We start from the raw sequence: 18,055 nt of genomic DNA, 5'->3' as shown, positions 1-18,055 counted from the left end.
CTGTGGAGTTGGTTTACCCCGTGTGAGAGCAGCCTAAAGATCCCTTTCAACATCAGAAACCTTATCATCATGGACTAATTATGGAAGGACTGGTTGGAGTTTTTTGATTTTTGTGTTTTTCTTTTTTCTTTTTGCTAGCACGTTTATGCACTGTTTTGTTTACTTTTACTGGTTGTGTTTTAATAGTATGCACTAAGGTCACATTAGTTTAAGATATATATTAATATTTTTATACATTATTCACTTTACACAATTCTTTATTCATTAATTATAGTTATATCAAAAAAAAAAAAAAAAAAAAAAAAATTTTTACATCACAGTTATATTATTATTTTTTGGCGCCACACTTTTTTGTTTTTTATATATATATATATATATATATATATATATATATATATATATATATATATATATATATATATATATATAAAATCTATGATATACTTAAATATCCACTGAGATTATTTTAAGCATTTGAACTAAAACGAGCGCTCCAGTGGACTGTTACTAATTATGTCTCCCTGTGTGTAATGATGGTTTCTTGTTAATTGCTGACTGTACGGTGAAACCCATTTGAATTTTCCTGTGTTTAGTTATTTTAACACAAACATTTGTGTGTTTTTGGAAGTGTTCTGTCTCAAGCTCACTGTGGCAAGTGAGTAGTGGCAAGCAGCTTAACTCATTCCCTGTTGATGCGCACAGAGTCCTTCTTTTCCTTTTGTAAACTTTATTGTAAAACAACAGTAACAAAAATGAGGGGGGGTGGAGACAACTTGGTAGGTAGCAAATATCAGGGAAAGGTAAACTACATAAACTTTACCAGGGGATAAGTGAGGTGACTGCTCATGATGGCTGCTGGCTGAAATAGGAAGGTGATATGACCTCACATGCAGGAAATAGAGCAGGGAAAAACCAACAGCTAGGGGTCCTGGAAGAAACCAAAATCGGAGCCAGTGCAGCAGTTGCTAGGCAACAGGCAGACGGGGAGATACAAAATAGCAACTAGGGATAGGGGAACTACAGGATGGGAAAAGAAAAACAGGGAACAGGACAGGAAGGCCAAAGCTTGTACAGGTAGTCCTCGTTATCCAACGTTTCACTTTACAACAAATGGCATATCCAACGCTTTACAATGCAACCCTACGGGCCGGTTTTCAACTCCTGAATGCGTTATCCAATGCTCACCGCCACTGATTAACATGGGACTCACTTTACAACGGTTTCACTATCCAACGCTACTTCCAGAACGGATTCCGTTGGATAACCGAGGACCGCCTGTACTGCGTGAGAAAGAAGTAATTCCAGTCCAAGCTTCCAGTCTTCCTTGCTGCAGCAAAGCTACAGTAACTGCTTATACAGTACCTGTGACGATAGCCTGCCACAGGTATTAAAGGGTTAACACAAATCACTGGGTTGAACTGGACGAGTCTTAGATATAAAAAGTATATTTATTCCTTTGGATAGGTGAACACACGAATAATACAGTAACAAACAAGAAGTACACTTACTTTGGGTTGGGGAATGAGAAGTATATAGCATAGCAATTCTCTCGCATTCAGATGATAAATTGAAGGCAAAGGATACAGGGGAACAACAGTTTATAAACCTTTTGTGCCCTATCCTTAACATTGAGTACCGTGGATTGGTTTTCAATTACCTCTAGCCAGTCGTTAACGTGGGAACACAATTTGACTCATGCCCCCCTGCTAGTGGGTACATGCGCAGTAGAGCTCTGGGGTCTCATTTCTATAACCCCTCCTCTACATCAGGGATGCCAGCTAGTCTACCAATTTGGGATTCTGGCAGGATATTCTGTGTTTGTGAGGTGTGAATTGGAACACTTGAAGACTGCTCTGGTTTGAGTAATCTCCGCCCTCATGCAAACAGTGGAGGTGACAAAATCCTTTGAAACATACTCAAGTCCTAGACATTGGGTCGCCTTTCTGGCCATATGCTACCTTGGTATGCAAAGGAATTTCCTCTGGGTTTTACCCATACCTTGAAATACAGTATGTTGGATAAAACATGAACATATTAAAATATCCGGTTTCTTTGGGTCCAGCAGGTCCAAACTCCCCAGTTCTCAATGCCGGAACTGGGACACCCTATGGTCCAATTTGCGACTTGCTACGACCTGGGGAACCGGAGATACACAAATACACTTAAAACCGTTTCACATTTTAATACACAAAACTCCGCTGTAAATGAAATCACGGTTTTTCACTAAATCCCCATTGAAAACAACGGGTTCCGCCGCCATAGACTTTCAATGGCAAACCGCCGCCATTGGTGGCTATGGGAATCCCCGCCATAGACTTTCAACGGGGCGATGCCGCCGTTGAAGTCAATGGGGTTTTTCCGCCGTAGCCGGTCAATGGGGTTTGGCCGCCATTGAAGTCTATGGGAGAAATCCCGAACTTTCGAGGGGGTCCATACTCCGTCGGGTTGATCCAAGCGGGTCAAGGATGGTTCTGCAGCGATGCCGGAGCAGTGGCTACAGATACGCCAAACCCTGATCCGCTGGGCCCTCCGGAACCGGAGCTATGGATTACCAAATTTCAGCATTTGACACTTAGCCGTTTTCCTGAGCTGTTTCTGCCGCCGCCATTGGAACCTATGGCGCGGCCCGCTCTTCTCGGTTCGACCTTTATCGGGGGTCCAGGATACGGGGATCCGGTTGTGGTCGAGTGGGGGGAGGTCTAGGAACTAGGGACAGAAAGAATTTTATTTCTGGGGGCCCTAGAACTGTTTATTCCCACGCCACTTGTCGTTGAACTTGACTTGTAAGTGATCAAAGCTCTCCTATTGAAAATGTATCCGCTTTGCGGTTAAGCGGTTTGGACGGCAGCCAACTCGTTCCTGGAAAGCTCTCTCGAGGATTTCTCCATTGAAGTCAATGAGCCCATTGACTTTCAATGGGAAACCGCCGCTCTCCCTCTCGGACGCCATCTGCTGGTCTTCTCAGGAACAGGACTCAACAGCAAGATTCGCGATTGAAAGACATGGAGTTCCAATGGCGGCCTATGGGAGCCTGCAAAATGGTGCCTGAAAAGGCGGGAAAGTTACACAAAGGGCTATAATCACTATACAACTATTAACCCTTGTGCTCCCGGATGGATCCTAGTGTGTGTGTGATGCAGACACTGATATAACAATAAAACAGGGGAACAGTGGAATATACATTTTCAGGTTATGACAAGGGTTAAATCACATTTCTGGACCTCAGCCCAGTTAACCCCTTGTCTCCCTGGTGAGGTTAGAAGGTGGCCAATTGGGGTGTAACCCCTTTAATCCCGGCCCAAATCCTCCCCATCGTCACCTACGTACCTACGTCTCATAGCTAGAAATGCCCTTGTATTTCTACTTTGAGCAGAAATCACCACCTGTCACCACTTCTCTGGCACACTGCGCTCTGCCTACATATATGATGGCCAAAGGCCAGAGCTATCTTGATCAATAAATTGCTTTATCCAACTTTACTATTTGCCTTACTCATACACGTGCTTGTGTGTACATGTGTGTAGTCGGGTTGTGTAATCAAATATTTGACTTATGTAAATGAGACAGACATAAGAAACAACTGGTGAAATATTGAACAGGATTACTGTATACATATATAGTTGTGTATATATACATTAGTGCAGCGATGCGCAAACTGGGGGGGGGGGGGGGGCGCGGGCCGTTGCAGAGGCCCCCGCGCTCTTCCCCTAGGCATTTAATACCGTGGGATCGCGCGAGGCCTCTGCAACAAAGAAACTTACCTTGTTTCAGACGCGTGTCCATGGCAACGAGGCGGGTCACGTGACCCCGTTGCATCATTTGACGCATGTGGAAGGTAGGAGAGGGGGCGCGAGACCAGGGGGGCACAGCTTAAAAAGTTTGCGCTCCCCTGCATAGTGCATGTGACACTCGGCATATGTCGACAAGGGCCTTACAGGGGCAATGTGTGCGCCTTAGATAAGAGAGAGACAAGTATTCATTGATATGCAGGCCTATTCTCTTGTTTGGGAACAATCACTCGTTCGTGTTATCTTGGAAGAACGTGTCTACCGTGATATCTGTGTGTTTCTGTAACTGTGGCAACTTAAATTAAACCAATGAAAGCAGACACCAGTGACTCCTGTCCACTACACCTAGCAAGAGATGCAATAATGTATTTTACTCCTGTTTACCTTTAAGGATAGGATGCCATTTCTTTTTAAATTTGCCTTGGGTAGAACTGCATTGATGTGTTAGTTATATGTTGACCACAGGACTTACCAGGGCTCTGAAATATTATTAATAACATGAGTTTTTTTTTCTTGTATAGCGCTGACAGTGTATGCTGCGTTGTACATAGAACTTTTGCAGGCATGAGTCCCTGCCCCGTAGAGCTTACAATCTATTTGATGGTGCCTGAGGAACAGGGAGATAACGTGACTTGCCCAAGGGCACACGGAGCTCACACCGGGATTTGAACCATGGTTCAAACTCTGTGTCGTCTGTTTTCAGAGTTAGTGGGTCTTATTCTGTAAAGTGTGATAGCGCAGATTATGTGCTATGGCATAAAAAGCCCTATTAAAGTCAATGGGACTTTTCATGCGATAGCACATCATCTTGGCTATCACACTTTACAGCACGTCATCTGGGCTATCACACTTTACAGCACGTCATCTGCGCTATCGCACTTTACAGCACATCATCTGGGCTATCACACCTTTACAGCACGTCATCTGGGCTATCACACCTTACAGCACGTCATCTGGGCTATCACACCTTACAAAACGTCATCTGGGCTACCACACTTTACAGCACGTCATCTGGGCTATCACACTTTACAGCACGTCACCTGGGCTATCACACTTTATAGAGCAAGGCCAGTGTCTTTAGTCACTGAGTTTCTCCTTCATCCATATATTATCTGTGTATCAGGCAGGCCAGGATGAGCAAGTCTCATTTCCCATCATATAATAATCAGTTATTCCTCTATCACAAGACCACAGTTTGCAAAGTTTTAGATATCAGAATGGGCAAAGGTACAACAAGTGTCTGCTACGGTAATGGGATATGACCGGAGTTACAAAAAGCTGGCGGTGAGCCTGGAACCTTAGGCTTCCCACTTCAGAGGCAGGACCTTCGCTGCAAGGCTTCCTCGTAGTAGCTGGACTAGCCAGTCTGCATCACTTATTTACAGATACTATTGCTTTCTATAGTTTGTATTAATGCCTCAGGTCAGTTCAGAATACTCCCAATATAAAGGAGTTGCTTAGTAAGTGGTACTGATGCCTCCACTTGAGTGCTCCAAGAATAGTGATGATCATCTTCCTTCCTAAGATTAGTAATGAGTTGTAATACATTCAATATATTGTGAACGTTAATATATGTTGAGGGTAACATTACAAATGATGGTGTTGAAGTATTTGTGATATTGTATTATGTTGTTGTTTCAGTGCCCCTGGACGGCTGGAGAATTCCGGGCGCTTGGCTGGACAAAGTTCAGCCCCCCAGTCTTTCCGACAGACGGCCTCAAGCACTGACAGCACAAAAGAGACGAAAAGCCATTCTTCCCCGTCATCCCAGCCCCAGCAGCCACATGGACCCAGGAGGACACTGCAAGTTGAAAGCAGAGGTCAAAGAACAGGAAGGTCCCCGTCAGCATCCCCAGACAGGGGCACCACTCCCACCTCACCTTACTCAGTCCCACAAATAGCTCCTCTCCCCAGCAGCACCCTCTGCCCTATATGCAACACATCAGACCTCACCTCCTCCCCTAACAACCAGCCAAACTTCAACACCTGTACCCAGTGTCACAACGAAGTGTGCAACCAATGTGGGTTCAACCCTAACCCTCATCTTACGGAGGTAAATGACTTTCATTGTCACTAATGGTGGCTGTAATGATATCTATTTGTTCTTTGTGAGGCGGATACAGTTATGTGATGTATGGGTCCGACTCGAGTTTTGGGGAATTCATGAGTGTTTCCGTGTGATAATACACTGATTGGCACTATAGCAGTTTAATGAATAACCTTCGTATTGTCTCAAAAGTTGTTTATGTTTATATCATAATATGTTTACCAAGGGTGGCCAACCTCAGTCCTCAAGTGCCACCAATAATAATAATAACTAATAATAGTCATAACGACTGAGCCACTGATTGAGCCACCTGTGCTGAAGCAGGGATATCCTAAAAACCTGACCTGTTGATGGCCCCTGATGACTGGAGTTGCCCATCCCTGATATAGAGGAACAGCTGGCTTTCATTCTCTACCAAACAATTCAAAAGTGGCTCTGAAAATCATCCGCTGCGCTCGTGAAAATCATCCGCTGCGCGCGTGAAAATCATCCGCTGCGCGCGTGAAAATCATCCGCTGCGCGCGTGAAAATCATCCGCTGCGCGCGTGAAAATCATCCGCTGCGCGCGTGAAAATCATCCGCTGCGCGCGTGAAAATCATCCGCTGCGCGCGTGAAAATCATCCGCTGCGTGTGGGAAAATCTGCCGCTTCGTGCGTGAAAATCTTCTGCTGCGTACGTGGTAATCTTCCGCTGCGTGAAAATCTTCTGCTGCGTACGTGGTAATCTTCCGCTGCGTGAAAATCTTCTGCTGCGTGCGTGAAAATCAGCCGCTACGTACGTGGAATTCTGCCGCTGCGTACGTGGAAATCTTTTGCCGCGTACGTGAAAATCTTCCACCGCGTACGTTTTTCAATGCGACCTGTTTTTTGGTTCCTTTGCAGAACCGAGAAGGCTATTTCTTCATTTACAGTTGCTGTGAATAAGATAAAATCAACTTCATGCTCACAGACACAAATCACATTTTTTCCCCGATCGTCTGATGCAGCGTGCTTGGTTTGTAAATTAAACACACAGCATTTGGGGTATCGCCTTTGCACTTGGCTGGGCATTCTTGGAAGGCTGAATTAAATTCTGTCGAATAACCATTGTATGCACTGATAGGGTGTAACATTCAGTCTGCACATGTAACAGACATGTAACATGTAACAGACCTGCTGTGTAATGGGGACATTTGGAGATTGACAAAAGTCACGAAAGCAGAGATAGACACGTGGAAATCTCTTGAAGAATTTATAGCAGGCTTGAATATGTTAAACCAACACCTTTATCGGCTGCGGATTTCATAGCCGTGCAGTGGTTAGGACTTATTTTTCTCAAGTCAGAGTAAATGAGCTAAAAGAATTAGAAAACCCTGTACTGCCTGCTGCGTGTATTTTGCAGGAGACTAATTCCTCTGCTGTTATACGCTGCCATCTCCTCTGCTCCATTACCATTGTGTTCGTTGGTTTGCAATGAAATGGTGTCTGACACAGCACAAAACTACAGCTTGGGAGCAAACCGTGTTCTTATAGCTGCTGCTTTTGGCATGCAGTGGTCCTGTTCTACAGTAAACAAGACATTACCACGAGAAGAGAAAACCCTTAAACCAGGAGTGGCCAACTCCAGTCCTCAAGGGCCACCAACAGGTCAGGTTTTAAAGATATCACTGGGAGGAACAATTATACAATGTATGAAGACAAAATGCCATCGCTCGTATCAACGCAGGAGATAAGCGTTTCTCTTCTCCATCTGATGCTGATGCTAATCTTCATTATCAGTGTGAGAGGATTCCTACATGATCCATAGTGAAAGTGCTGCACATATACTGGGGGAACGAGATTTGCATAATTCCGAAATCACGCGTGCTAACAGGACATATTTGCTTTAGATTCAAGGGGTTAGTAGACATTTTAATGATGTACATCTATTTAATAACACACATTATTAGATAGAAAAAGAAATCCATAGATTCAGTTGTTATACGTAGTTCCCGTTTACCTTGAAATATTATATGACATCAAATAATCCAAATAAATAATTCAAGGGAGGGGGCTGTAAATTGTCTTCTGGCGCTGGAAAGCGGTTTATGGCACCACTTAGTAAACATGGGCCAACATGGGTTGCAGCCCCACCTGCACTGGTGAAAATAACGCATTTTCAGGAAGTAGGCTCCAGACTAAAGACATGAAAATTAAAGATTTCCTTATAAATTGTAAAAATTTTAAAATAATATTTGATTGTTCTGTTGTCTCTGTATTTAGAAGCACGTCTGTCTTGGAAACACATTGGTGGGTATCACTGCCTTTACCCTAATTATTACCCTAATCTTAATTATAAAGTGAATGTATCGCTCCCACTCTGATCACTGCACTCTCACATGTTTAACTCTTCCCTCCCCTCTGCTATCTTCCAATCCCCCTTTAAACATGCTGTTGATCTCAAGAACGACACCCTTAACCCCAGTAAACTATATAACTATGGCCCTGCGTTTTGCTTCTAAACTTCTGAAATAGCGTGTATCTTCCTGAATGCTTTCTTTCTTCAGCTCCTATGTGCTCTTAAACCCCCTCCAATCCGGTTTTTGCAATGCTCACACTAATGAAACGGCACTTGCCAAAGTGGCAAATGACCTCCATATGATAAATCCCCCAAACCATACTCCCTTCTCATTATACTCATCCTGTCTGCATCCTTTGATAATGTTGACCAACCACTTCTCCGTCACTCCCCACTCCCTTGCTTTTTGTGGCAAAGCCCTCCCCTGGCTTCTGATCGTTCCTTTAGTGCATCTCATGCTAACTCCTCTTCTTCCTCTCTTGATCTATCTGTTGGTGTACATCAAAGCTTGGTTCTGGGACCTCTCCTCCTTTCTCTCGGTACACTCTCTCTTGGTGACCTTATTAGTTCATTTGATCTGTATGCAGGTGACACTGAACTGTATCTGAACCACGTGTCTGCAGTACATTCCTAGGTATCCAACTGTCTCACTGCAATCTCATCTTGGATGGCAGCTAGATGACTCAAACTCAATATGTTAAAGACTGACCTGCTCATAATACTGTACTACTTAAATCAAGTTCTATTGTGCCCTTTTCCATCACAGTCAGGAACACTACTATCCATCCAGGTGTCTAAGCTCATTGTTTAGGTTTCATATTTGACTCTATTTCATTCTCCTCTCTCCTTAATAATATTGCTAAATCTTGCTCTTTTTTCTCGGTAACATTGCTAAAATATGACCTTTTCTCTGTTACTCTGCTATTAAAATATTAATGCACGCCCTCATTCTCTCCCAACGATGTCTGTGTGGAACGGAGCACAACCTCAACAGTACAGGAGCAAAAGGATCACGACAGGGTAACTCCCATAAATGTTATATTTATTCAGCTCACATAAGCAGTAACAGTTAAAAAAAAACACCTATGCATTTCACGCTCCTGCACTTTATCAAGGTAAAGCGCAGGAGCGCGAAATACGTAGGTGTTTTTTATTACCTGTTACAGCTTATGTGAGCTCAATTAATATAACTTTTATGAGAGTTACCCTGTCAATGATCCTTGTGTTCCTGTCCTGTTGAGGTTGTGCTCCGTTCCACACAGACATCGTTTGGACATCTTTTTTCAACGGATTCTGCATCCCATTAGGATTTGCCAGATCCACAGAGAGGGCATCAAAAAAAGGTAACAGGCATCAGCCTTTATGATTGTTACCCCCTCATACATCATTCCTTTAAGTTTCCAGAGGTGAGGTTTATATATATATATATATCCTATATAATAAAAATGAAAGCACTGTATGCCTGTCTGCATCTTCCTGTGTCCCTAGGGGAAATCTCATTGGTCCCTTGGCCCGCCCGCCCCCGCACCTCTGATTGGCCTGAGGCGGAGTGACGACACACACACACACACACACACACACACACACACACACACACACACACACACACACACACACACACACACACACACACACACACACACACACCTCTCTCTCTCTCTGTCCTCTCCCACCCCCCATCACATTCACCTCCCCCCCTCAGCTCCCCCCCGGTGCTCCGCTCAGCTCCCCCCCCGGTGCTCCGCTCACCTCCCCCCCGGTGCTCAGCTCCCCCCCGGTGCTCCGCTCACCTCCCCCTCGTGCTCCGCTCAGCTCCCCCCCGGTGCTCCGACAGGCAGTGGGCAGGCAGCCTGCAGATGCCACGCGGGGCGCCTAACATGGCGGCGCCCGGAAGGACCCCCTTCCTCCCTCGCGAGGGAGTAACTAACATGGCGGCGGCCGGAAGGAGAGGTGACGTGTGTGTGTGTGTGTGTGTCTCACTGTGTCTCACTGTGTGTGTGTGTGTGTGTGTGTGTGACAGTCTGTGGTGGGGGCCGGGGGGTGATGTGGTGGGGGCCGGGGGGTGATGTGGTAGGGGTTGGGGGTGATGCAGAGGGGGGGGGCAGTAATGTGAGGTGCAAGGGGGGGGGAGAGTCATGTGAGGTGCAAGGGGCGGAGAGTGATGTGATGTGCAAGGCGGGGGACACTGATGTGGGGCCAGGAGGGGTGGAGAGTGATGTGGGGTGCAGGGAGGGGAGACCGCAGATGTGAAGGAGGGGGGGGGGACGGAGCTGTGAAGAGGGGGGGGGGGCGGAGCTGTGAAGGGGAACGGAGTTGTGAACGTGGGGGCCAGCCAGCTGTGAAGGGGGGTAAATCACGGGCAACGCCGGGTATATCAGCTAGTATATATATATATTGCGCCATATATTATGGTGGGTACCGCTAGGCGCGAATCCTTCCATGCATCCAGTACCTGGGCGGTTTATGTGTACTGTTAAAGGCATTTTCGGACATTTATTGATTTAATATTGGTAATAGACTGACATAGACTGACTGAGCACCATTTCACCCCTGGACTGTACCCTCATTCTCTCCCATCTGAATTACTGTAACCTCCTTACTGTCTTCTCTGCCTCGCAACTTTCTACCCTTGAATCTATTACAAATGCTGCTGTGAGGATAACCTCACTCTCCTCTTGATTAGTCTCTACTCCCCTCCTCCTAATTCAACTTCGCAGTCACTACAATTCTTCTCTCTTTCAAAACTCTCCTCTGCCCCTCCTTATATCTCCACTTTAATCTCTCACTACACCTCTACTCGCTCTCTTTGCTCTGGCCTGTCTTCTCTCTACATCTCCCCCCCTTGTCACTTACGCTCTCTCATTCACTCATGCCTACAGTCCTTCCCACATGCTGCCCCCTACCTCTGCAACTCCCTTCCTCTGAATGTCTGCCAAGCACCTTCTCGAGCTTCCAGACCCAATTGAAAACTCCACTTGTCATTGAAGCGTTTACTCCCTAAACTACAGTGAACTCTAATAAAGTCGTGTTCAACTCGAGTCCTCAAGACTCCCCAACAGGTCAGTTTTTAAGCATATCACAGCTTCAGCACAGGTGGCTCAATCAGTGGTTGGAGGCTGTGGCACCTCCCCCCAGAGCTCACTCCTCCTCCTTCACCCTTTTAACTTGGAAGGTCATTTCACTTGCTGCAGGAACAAGACCCATTATGGTTTTTTCCCCTCTCACAGAGGTAAAAGGAAAGGTTTCACAGTGTAGTGTAGGACCTGCATTATTTTGGTTATACCTTGACGTTGGTATGCAGGCTTATGACGCGTTTGGCCAAAGGGTTAACTAAATAACCAATTATTATTATTGAAGTATTTTACTTTATATGTTTTGTCAATTGGATGCAGCATTGGGCACCCCCTGTCTCTTGTTATAGGCTCAATCAGTGGCTCAGTCTTGACTTGGATAGCCTTAAAACCAGACCTGTTCAGGGGTCTTGAGGACTCTAGATGAGCACCCCTGCTCTAATACACTCAACTGTACTCCTACTGTTTGTTAGTCTCCCCGCTTGCTGACATGTATTTGTATTGCAATATTGTAAAGAAAATGGTAAAGTGCTGCCTACCTGGTTAGCACTATAAAAATATACATACATGTATAAGAGCTATTATTTTGCTGTTCTACTAAAAACGGGCCGCTATTCAGGCACTAGGCTTACTTATTCGGCATAAGCCATGCAGATCAGCTGTTGGGAAGTTTCATGTTTTTGCTGCTTTTGTGATCGCACAAATGAAATCCAATACTCCTATAAAGGGAAAGTTAAGTGAGCATGATCACCTAACCATTCAGGCAATATGTGGCCGCCTCGACTAATACAATGCTTTTTAGTTGTGACCTTACTCAAGCAGGGCAAAACAGCATGATACTTGATTTCAATTACATTTCCTTTCCAAGACAGTGCTCCCACGCTAGAAATAACCTGAAATAATCTTGCCGAGATGTCAGTAGAAAATAGAAACGAAGTCCAATAAGCGTACCGTTTTTAGCCAGTGTTAAAAAAATACAAAATAAATGATTGCGTTTAAAAGGTCAAAAGGTAACAATCACGGAGAGCTGAGGAAGTCTGAAAATAACAAGATTCAAATGGGTCGGGCCCGGGGAGAGGGGGGGGGGGTGAGGTAGGAATCACAACAGGTGTTAGAGACAGCACTTTGATGCTAATTAATCTGTGATGACTCACAGCGTTCTAACAATATTTTTCTTCCTGTTATGCATTTTTCTAACTCTAATCACCATCATATAGCTGTAGTTACATTAATACATGTACTAAATTAGGGGTGACCAAACGCCCTAAGCAAATATTTACTGTCGAATGACACATAATTGTTTACAGTCAATCACAGTTTGTGACGGAGCTGAGAGCTACTCCATGCTAGGGCTGCTCTCCCATATTTAAATGACTCCTACAGACCCCTCATCGTATTTGATGACAAATCTCTCGATGACTATGTTTGCTTTGGATATGGCTTAAGACATTTGAAGAAGGTTATTTAAATTGACGTAAAACCCTGCTAGTAATGCCTACCTAGATTGTTTTTGCCAGAGCTTGAAGCTGATTGAGTCATCGTTCTTCACGCTGCACACGTCAACTCCAAATCAAAAGCACCACATGAAGCAGTACATTAGTCATTGCAATGCAGACGTTTGCCCAGTTTTGATGCACGGATTGGATTTTTCATAGTATATGGTTGTCACACTTGCCTCTGATCCGCGCGGAGACCGACTCAGGGAAGCACCACGGGGCAGAGTCATGCGCCCACGCACTGCCAGGGCAGTGCAGGCGCAGCGGCGTGATGGCGGAGCTCCGCGAGACGCATCGCGCACGCGCACGGGTTGCTCGGCAACCAGGAAGCAGGAGAACGTGAGGGAGCTGCTGGAGCCTCCCACAGGCGGAGACTTGCTGAGTAAACCGCATGACGTCATCACGTCGCGACGTGCATCGCGCACGCGCGCGGGTTGCCCGGCAACCAGACCTAACATCAGGAAAGCCTAATTGCAAGCTGTTTTTGATCAGTGTCTCTCTGACACCATTGGTGGACCAGTACACACCCCTGCAAGGTAATTGGACCCTTCCCACTTATATACCTGCTTCTGCCTGTCCTTGATTGCTGAGCATAAACTCCTGTTTATGCATTGTGCTCACCGCTGCTGTCGAGTCTTGTCTTGAACTTTTGTCTGTCCTGTTTGACCCTGCCTGTTACTTGGATTTCTACACTCTCCAGCGCTTTGACCCCGGCTTCGTTATTCGACTACTCTACCTTCTATTACCCCGGACCTTGGCTACGAAACTCTACCTACCCGGACTCTCCAACCCTGGAACACGGCAAGTACCCTGACTACCCTGACCTCTCCAACCCTACGACGCGGTACGACTAGGACTACGCATTCCGGACAGGACTGCGTGGTTGTGGGTCGGTGCCTATACAACCCCACCTCAGCCCCGCGGTCTTCCGTCCTGTTTGTGGTGAGCGCAGCGTGACATTATGCTCAGCCCAACAAACATGGACGCCGCTGAGGTGGCCCGACGCTTAGACACCCATGAGGATTGCTTCCGGCAACTTACCGGCTCATTTACACTAAAGGAACAACTAGTTTCCCAACTTAAACAAGACGTGGATACCCTGACTGAACAAGTTAGACGTTTAACTGTATCTACCACCAACCCCGTTCCACTCGCAGCCACTCCTGCACTTATCACACCTACCTCCGAACCACGACTACCTGCGCCCAACAGTTATGCAGGGGATCCCAGCGGTTGTCGGGGGTTTCTGAACCAGTGCTTCATACAGTTTGAGCTGATGCCCTCTCACTTTCCTTCTTCACGAATAAAGGTCGCATACATAATCTCCTTGCTGACTGACGCCGCTCTGGCATGGGCATCCCCTATCTGGGAGCAACGCCCAGATTTGATCTCTGACCTCACTCTCTTCATCACCGAATTCAGAAGGGTGTTTGACACCCCAGGACGGAAGGTTACGGCTGCATCTTCTCTGCTTAATATTTCTCAGGGAGACCGTACTGTGGCTCGTTATGCTCTGGACTTCCGGACGGTGGCAGCCGAGACCGGCTGGAACGATGTGGCTCTATCTGCAGTCTTCTGGCAGGGTCTGTCCGAACGGTTGAAGGATGAATTAGCAGCTCTGGATCGTCCCGCTGGACTGGAGGACCTGATAGACCTGTGCATCCGGATGGATCAGCGCCTCCAAGAGAGAAGGATGGAGAGAAACAAACACCCCCGAGGTATACAATCATCTTCCTTTTCCACCATAGGTTCTCTACTCTCCACAACTCCCGTTCTAGATGAACCCATGCAGCTGGGAGGAACTAGCCTTTCGCCTATCGAGAAGCAACGGAGAAGACGAGCGGGACTATGCCTCTACTGTGGCAATAACGGCCACCTGGTATTCAACTGTCCGCTGAAGCCGGGAAACGCCAAAGCCCAGTGAGTATAAGGAGGATCACGCTGGGTACTGCAACTTTTTCCCCTCCTCAACCCTCTACGAGGTTTTATCTACCTATCTCCATATCCGGTGAGACCTTCACAGTACAGACATGGGCCTTTCTGGATTCGGGGTCAGGAGGAAACTTCGTGGACCAAGAGTTCGCCTTCAAGAATAAAATACCGTTGGTACCCAAAGATTGACCGGTAGGTCTTGAAGCCATTGATGGACGACCATTGCAGCCCGCGATCATTTCCTTACAAACCATACCCCTTAACATCATGACTAGCGACTTTCACTCCGAGACTATAACCTTTGATGTCATTCACACCCCCTTCTCGAACATCATTCTGGGACTTCCGTGGCTCCGGATCCACAATCCTGTCATTGACTGGACAGAGGCCACACCACTTCGTTGGAGTTCTTTTTGCTTGGAACATTGCATGTCTGCTCCAAAGGCAGTGGCAGGTATGGAGGTCACGGATCCTGACAGGGTACAGCTGCCGGGGATATACGAAGATTTCCGCGATGTCTTTGACAAACGTCAAGCAGAGGTACTTCCGCCACATCGGACGTACGACTGTCCTATCGATCTTCTACCCGGGGCCATACCTCCCAGAGGAGGGTCATACCCACTATCGATTCCTGAGACCCAGGCCATGAGAACATATATTCAGGAGAATCTCCAGAGGGGGTTCATTAAGAAATCTTCATCACCTGCGGGGGCAGGATTTTTTTTCGTCAAAAAAAAGGACGGAACCCTCAGACCCTGCATTGATTACCGGGGCCTCAACAAACTCACCATAAAAAACCGCTACCCCCTTCCGTTGATAGCCGAATTATTCGACAAACTCCAGGGAGCCAGGATCTTCACCAAACTGGACCTCAGAGGAGCCTATAATCTGGTTAGAATCAGAGAAGGAGATGAATGGAAGACAGCATTCAATACTCGCGACGGGCATTACGAGTACCTGGTCATGCCATTTGGATTGTGTAATGCTCCTGCGGTCTTCCAAGACTTTGTCAACGACATTTTCAGAGACCTTCTGGACCACCATGTTATAGTATACCTGGACGATATATTAATTTTTTCCAGATCCATGCCAGAACATATGATGCATGTCAAACAAGTCCTGCAGCGTTTAAGAGAGAACCATTTGTATGCCAAGCTCGAGAAATGCCATTTCCATCAAACATCCACCTCTTTTCTCGGCTACATCATATCGGATACCGGTCTTGCTATGGATCCTACCAAGGTCAAGGCGGTACTCGAATGGCCCTGTCCCCTCTCCCTCAAGGCCATCCAAAGGTTCCTCGGTTTCGCTAACTACTACCGGAGGTTCATTCAGGGATTCTCATCGGTAGTAGCACCCATCACGGCACTCACACAAAAGGGAGCTGATCCTACAAAGTGGACTGAGAAGGCCCTCCAGGCTTTCGAGAGAATAAAGACGGCATTCGCCTCAGCACCCATCTTAACCCATCCAGATCCTTCATTACCTTTTTTTTTGGAGGTCGACGCCTCCGATGTAGGAGCAGGTGCTATACTTTCACAGAGAAAGAATCCTCAAGCTCCACTTCATCCTTGTGCATATTTTTCAAAGAAGTTTTCCTCCGCCCAAAGGAATTACGATGTAGGTAACCGGGAGCTCCTCGCTATCAAGCTGGCTTTGGAAGAGTGGAGGCACTTACTGGAAGGCACAGAGTCGCCAGTCACGATACTTACGGACCATAAGAATCTTCTGTACATTGAGGGAGCACGGCGACTAGGATCTCGCCAGGCAAGATGGTCCTTATTCTTTACTCGCTTTAACTTCCTCATTTCCTACATCCCTGGTTCAAAAAACATTAAAGCCGACGCCTTGTCACGACAGTTCCTGGTAGAGGATAACAAGGTGGATCAACAGGAGACCATTCTCCCTTCCACTTGTATTTTGGCTGCAAATACTTTTAGTGCCTTAACGGACATTACTAAGGCTCAGAACAACATCCCGGCAGGACTCAACGTTCCGGAGGACCGGTTGTTCACTCCCCGTAAATTCCAGAGGAGAGTCATGGAGTGGGGACATTCATCCAAGACTGCAGGCCATCCTGGCACCAAAAGAACTACTGAGTTCATCGAACGCACATTCTGGTGGCCCTACATGCGGAGAGACATACAAGCCTTCGTAGCCACGTGCGCTACTTGTGCTCGAAGCAAGACGCCACACAACAGACCAGCAGGTCTCCTTCAACCACTACCCATCCCAGTACGTCCATGGACACATATATCGATGGACTTCATCGTTGAGTTGCCCAAATCTAGAGGCATGGACACAATACTTGTGGTGGTGGACAGATTTTCCAAACAGGCACACTTCATCCCTATGAAGGGTTTACCCACTGCACCAATGTTATCCGAAGTTTTCATCAGGGAGATCTTCAGGTTACATGGGTCCCCTCAGGTCATAGTGTCCGATAGAGGATCCCAGTTCATCTCCCGGTTCTGGAGGGCGTTTTGTAAGAATCTGGACGTTACCCTACACTTTTCATCAGGATATCACCCCCAGACCAATGGACAGACGGAACGCACCAATCAGTCTCTGGAACAGTTTTTGAGGTGCTTTATCGCTGACACTCAGGACGACTGGGCGGAACTTCTCCCATGGGCAGAATTCTCCCACAATAATCTACAGAACGAATCATCCCGACAGTCACCATTTATGGTCAACTATGGCTTCCATCCGTCGGCACTTCCTTCCCTCATCTCCAAGTCTGGAGTCCCGGCCGCAGAGGACAGGATTCGCCACTTACAAGACCTATGGCAGAAGATCCATCGGAATCTACAGCACGCTGGTATTTTACACAAGAGACAAGCGGATCGTCACCGAAGAGAGGTCCCAGGGTACTCTGTAGGACAAAGGGTTTGGTTATCTACCAAAAACATTCGGCTAAAGGTAGCTTCACCCAAACTGGCACCACGTTTTATCGGCCCTTTCCGCATCACCAAAAGGATCAACCCAGTAGCCTATCGGCTTGAACTGCCAAAGAATATGAGGATTCCTTCTGTATTTCACTCATCCCTTCTCAAAACTTATCATCAAGACTCATCCTCCAAAGGACAATCTAAACCTCCGCAAACCATACTGGTAGAGGGCCAACAAGAATACGAGGTTCAGACCATTCTCAACTCCAGAATATCCAGAGGAGGATTACAATATCTTGTACACTGGAGAGGCTATGGCCCAGAGGAGAGAGAGTGGATTCCTCATCATCAGGTACATGCCAACCGCCTCATCTCTGCCTTCCACCGTAGGCATCCTGAGAAACCATCTCTGGTTCGCCCGGAGGTCTCCCCTCAAGGGGGGGATACTGTCACACTTGCCTCTGACCCGCGCGGAGACCGACTCAGGGAAGCACCACGGGGCAGAGTCATGCG

General features: G+C 46.7%; 1 protein-coding gene across 2 annotated transcripts in view; it reads left to right on the top strand.

The window, feature by feature from the left end:
* The window catches only part of BSN (bassoon presynaptic cytomatrix protein), a 191,751-nt gene that overhangs the window by 6,337 nt on the left and 167,359 nt on the right, over positions 1–18,055 (top strand). For both annotated transcript variants that reach the window (XR_012788565.1, XM_075574062.1), the window contains exon 2: positions 5,430–5,841. Coding sequence is in view for 1 of the 2 variants with exons in the window: in XM_075574062.1 (XP_075430177.1) it covers positions 5,430–5,841 (412 nt within the window). In the remaining variant the exon portion in view is untranslated. The remainder of the gene's footprint in view (positions 1–5,429; positions 5,842–18,055) is intronic.

The sequence above is a fragment of the Ascaphus truei genome, chromosome 17 (genome assembly GCF_040206685.1).
Source record: "Ascaphus truei isolate aAscTru1 chromosome 17, aAscTru1.hap1, whole genome shotgun sequence".
Lineage (NCBI taxonomy): Eukaryota > Metazoa > Chordata > Amphibia > Anura > Ascaphidae > Ascaphus > Ascaphus truei.
This window is presented reverse-complemented; position numbering and strand designations above follow the sequence as displayed.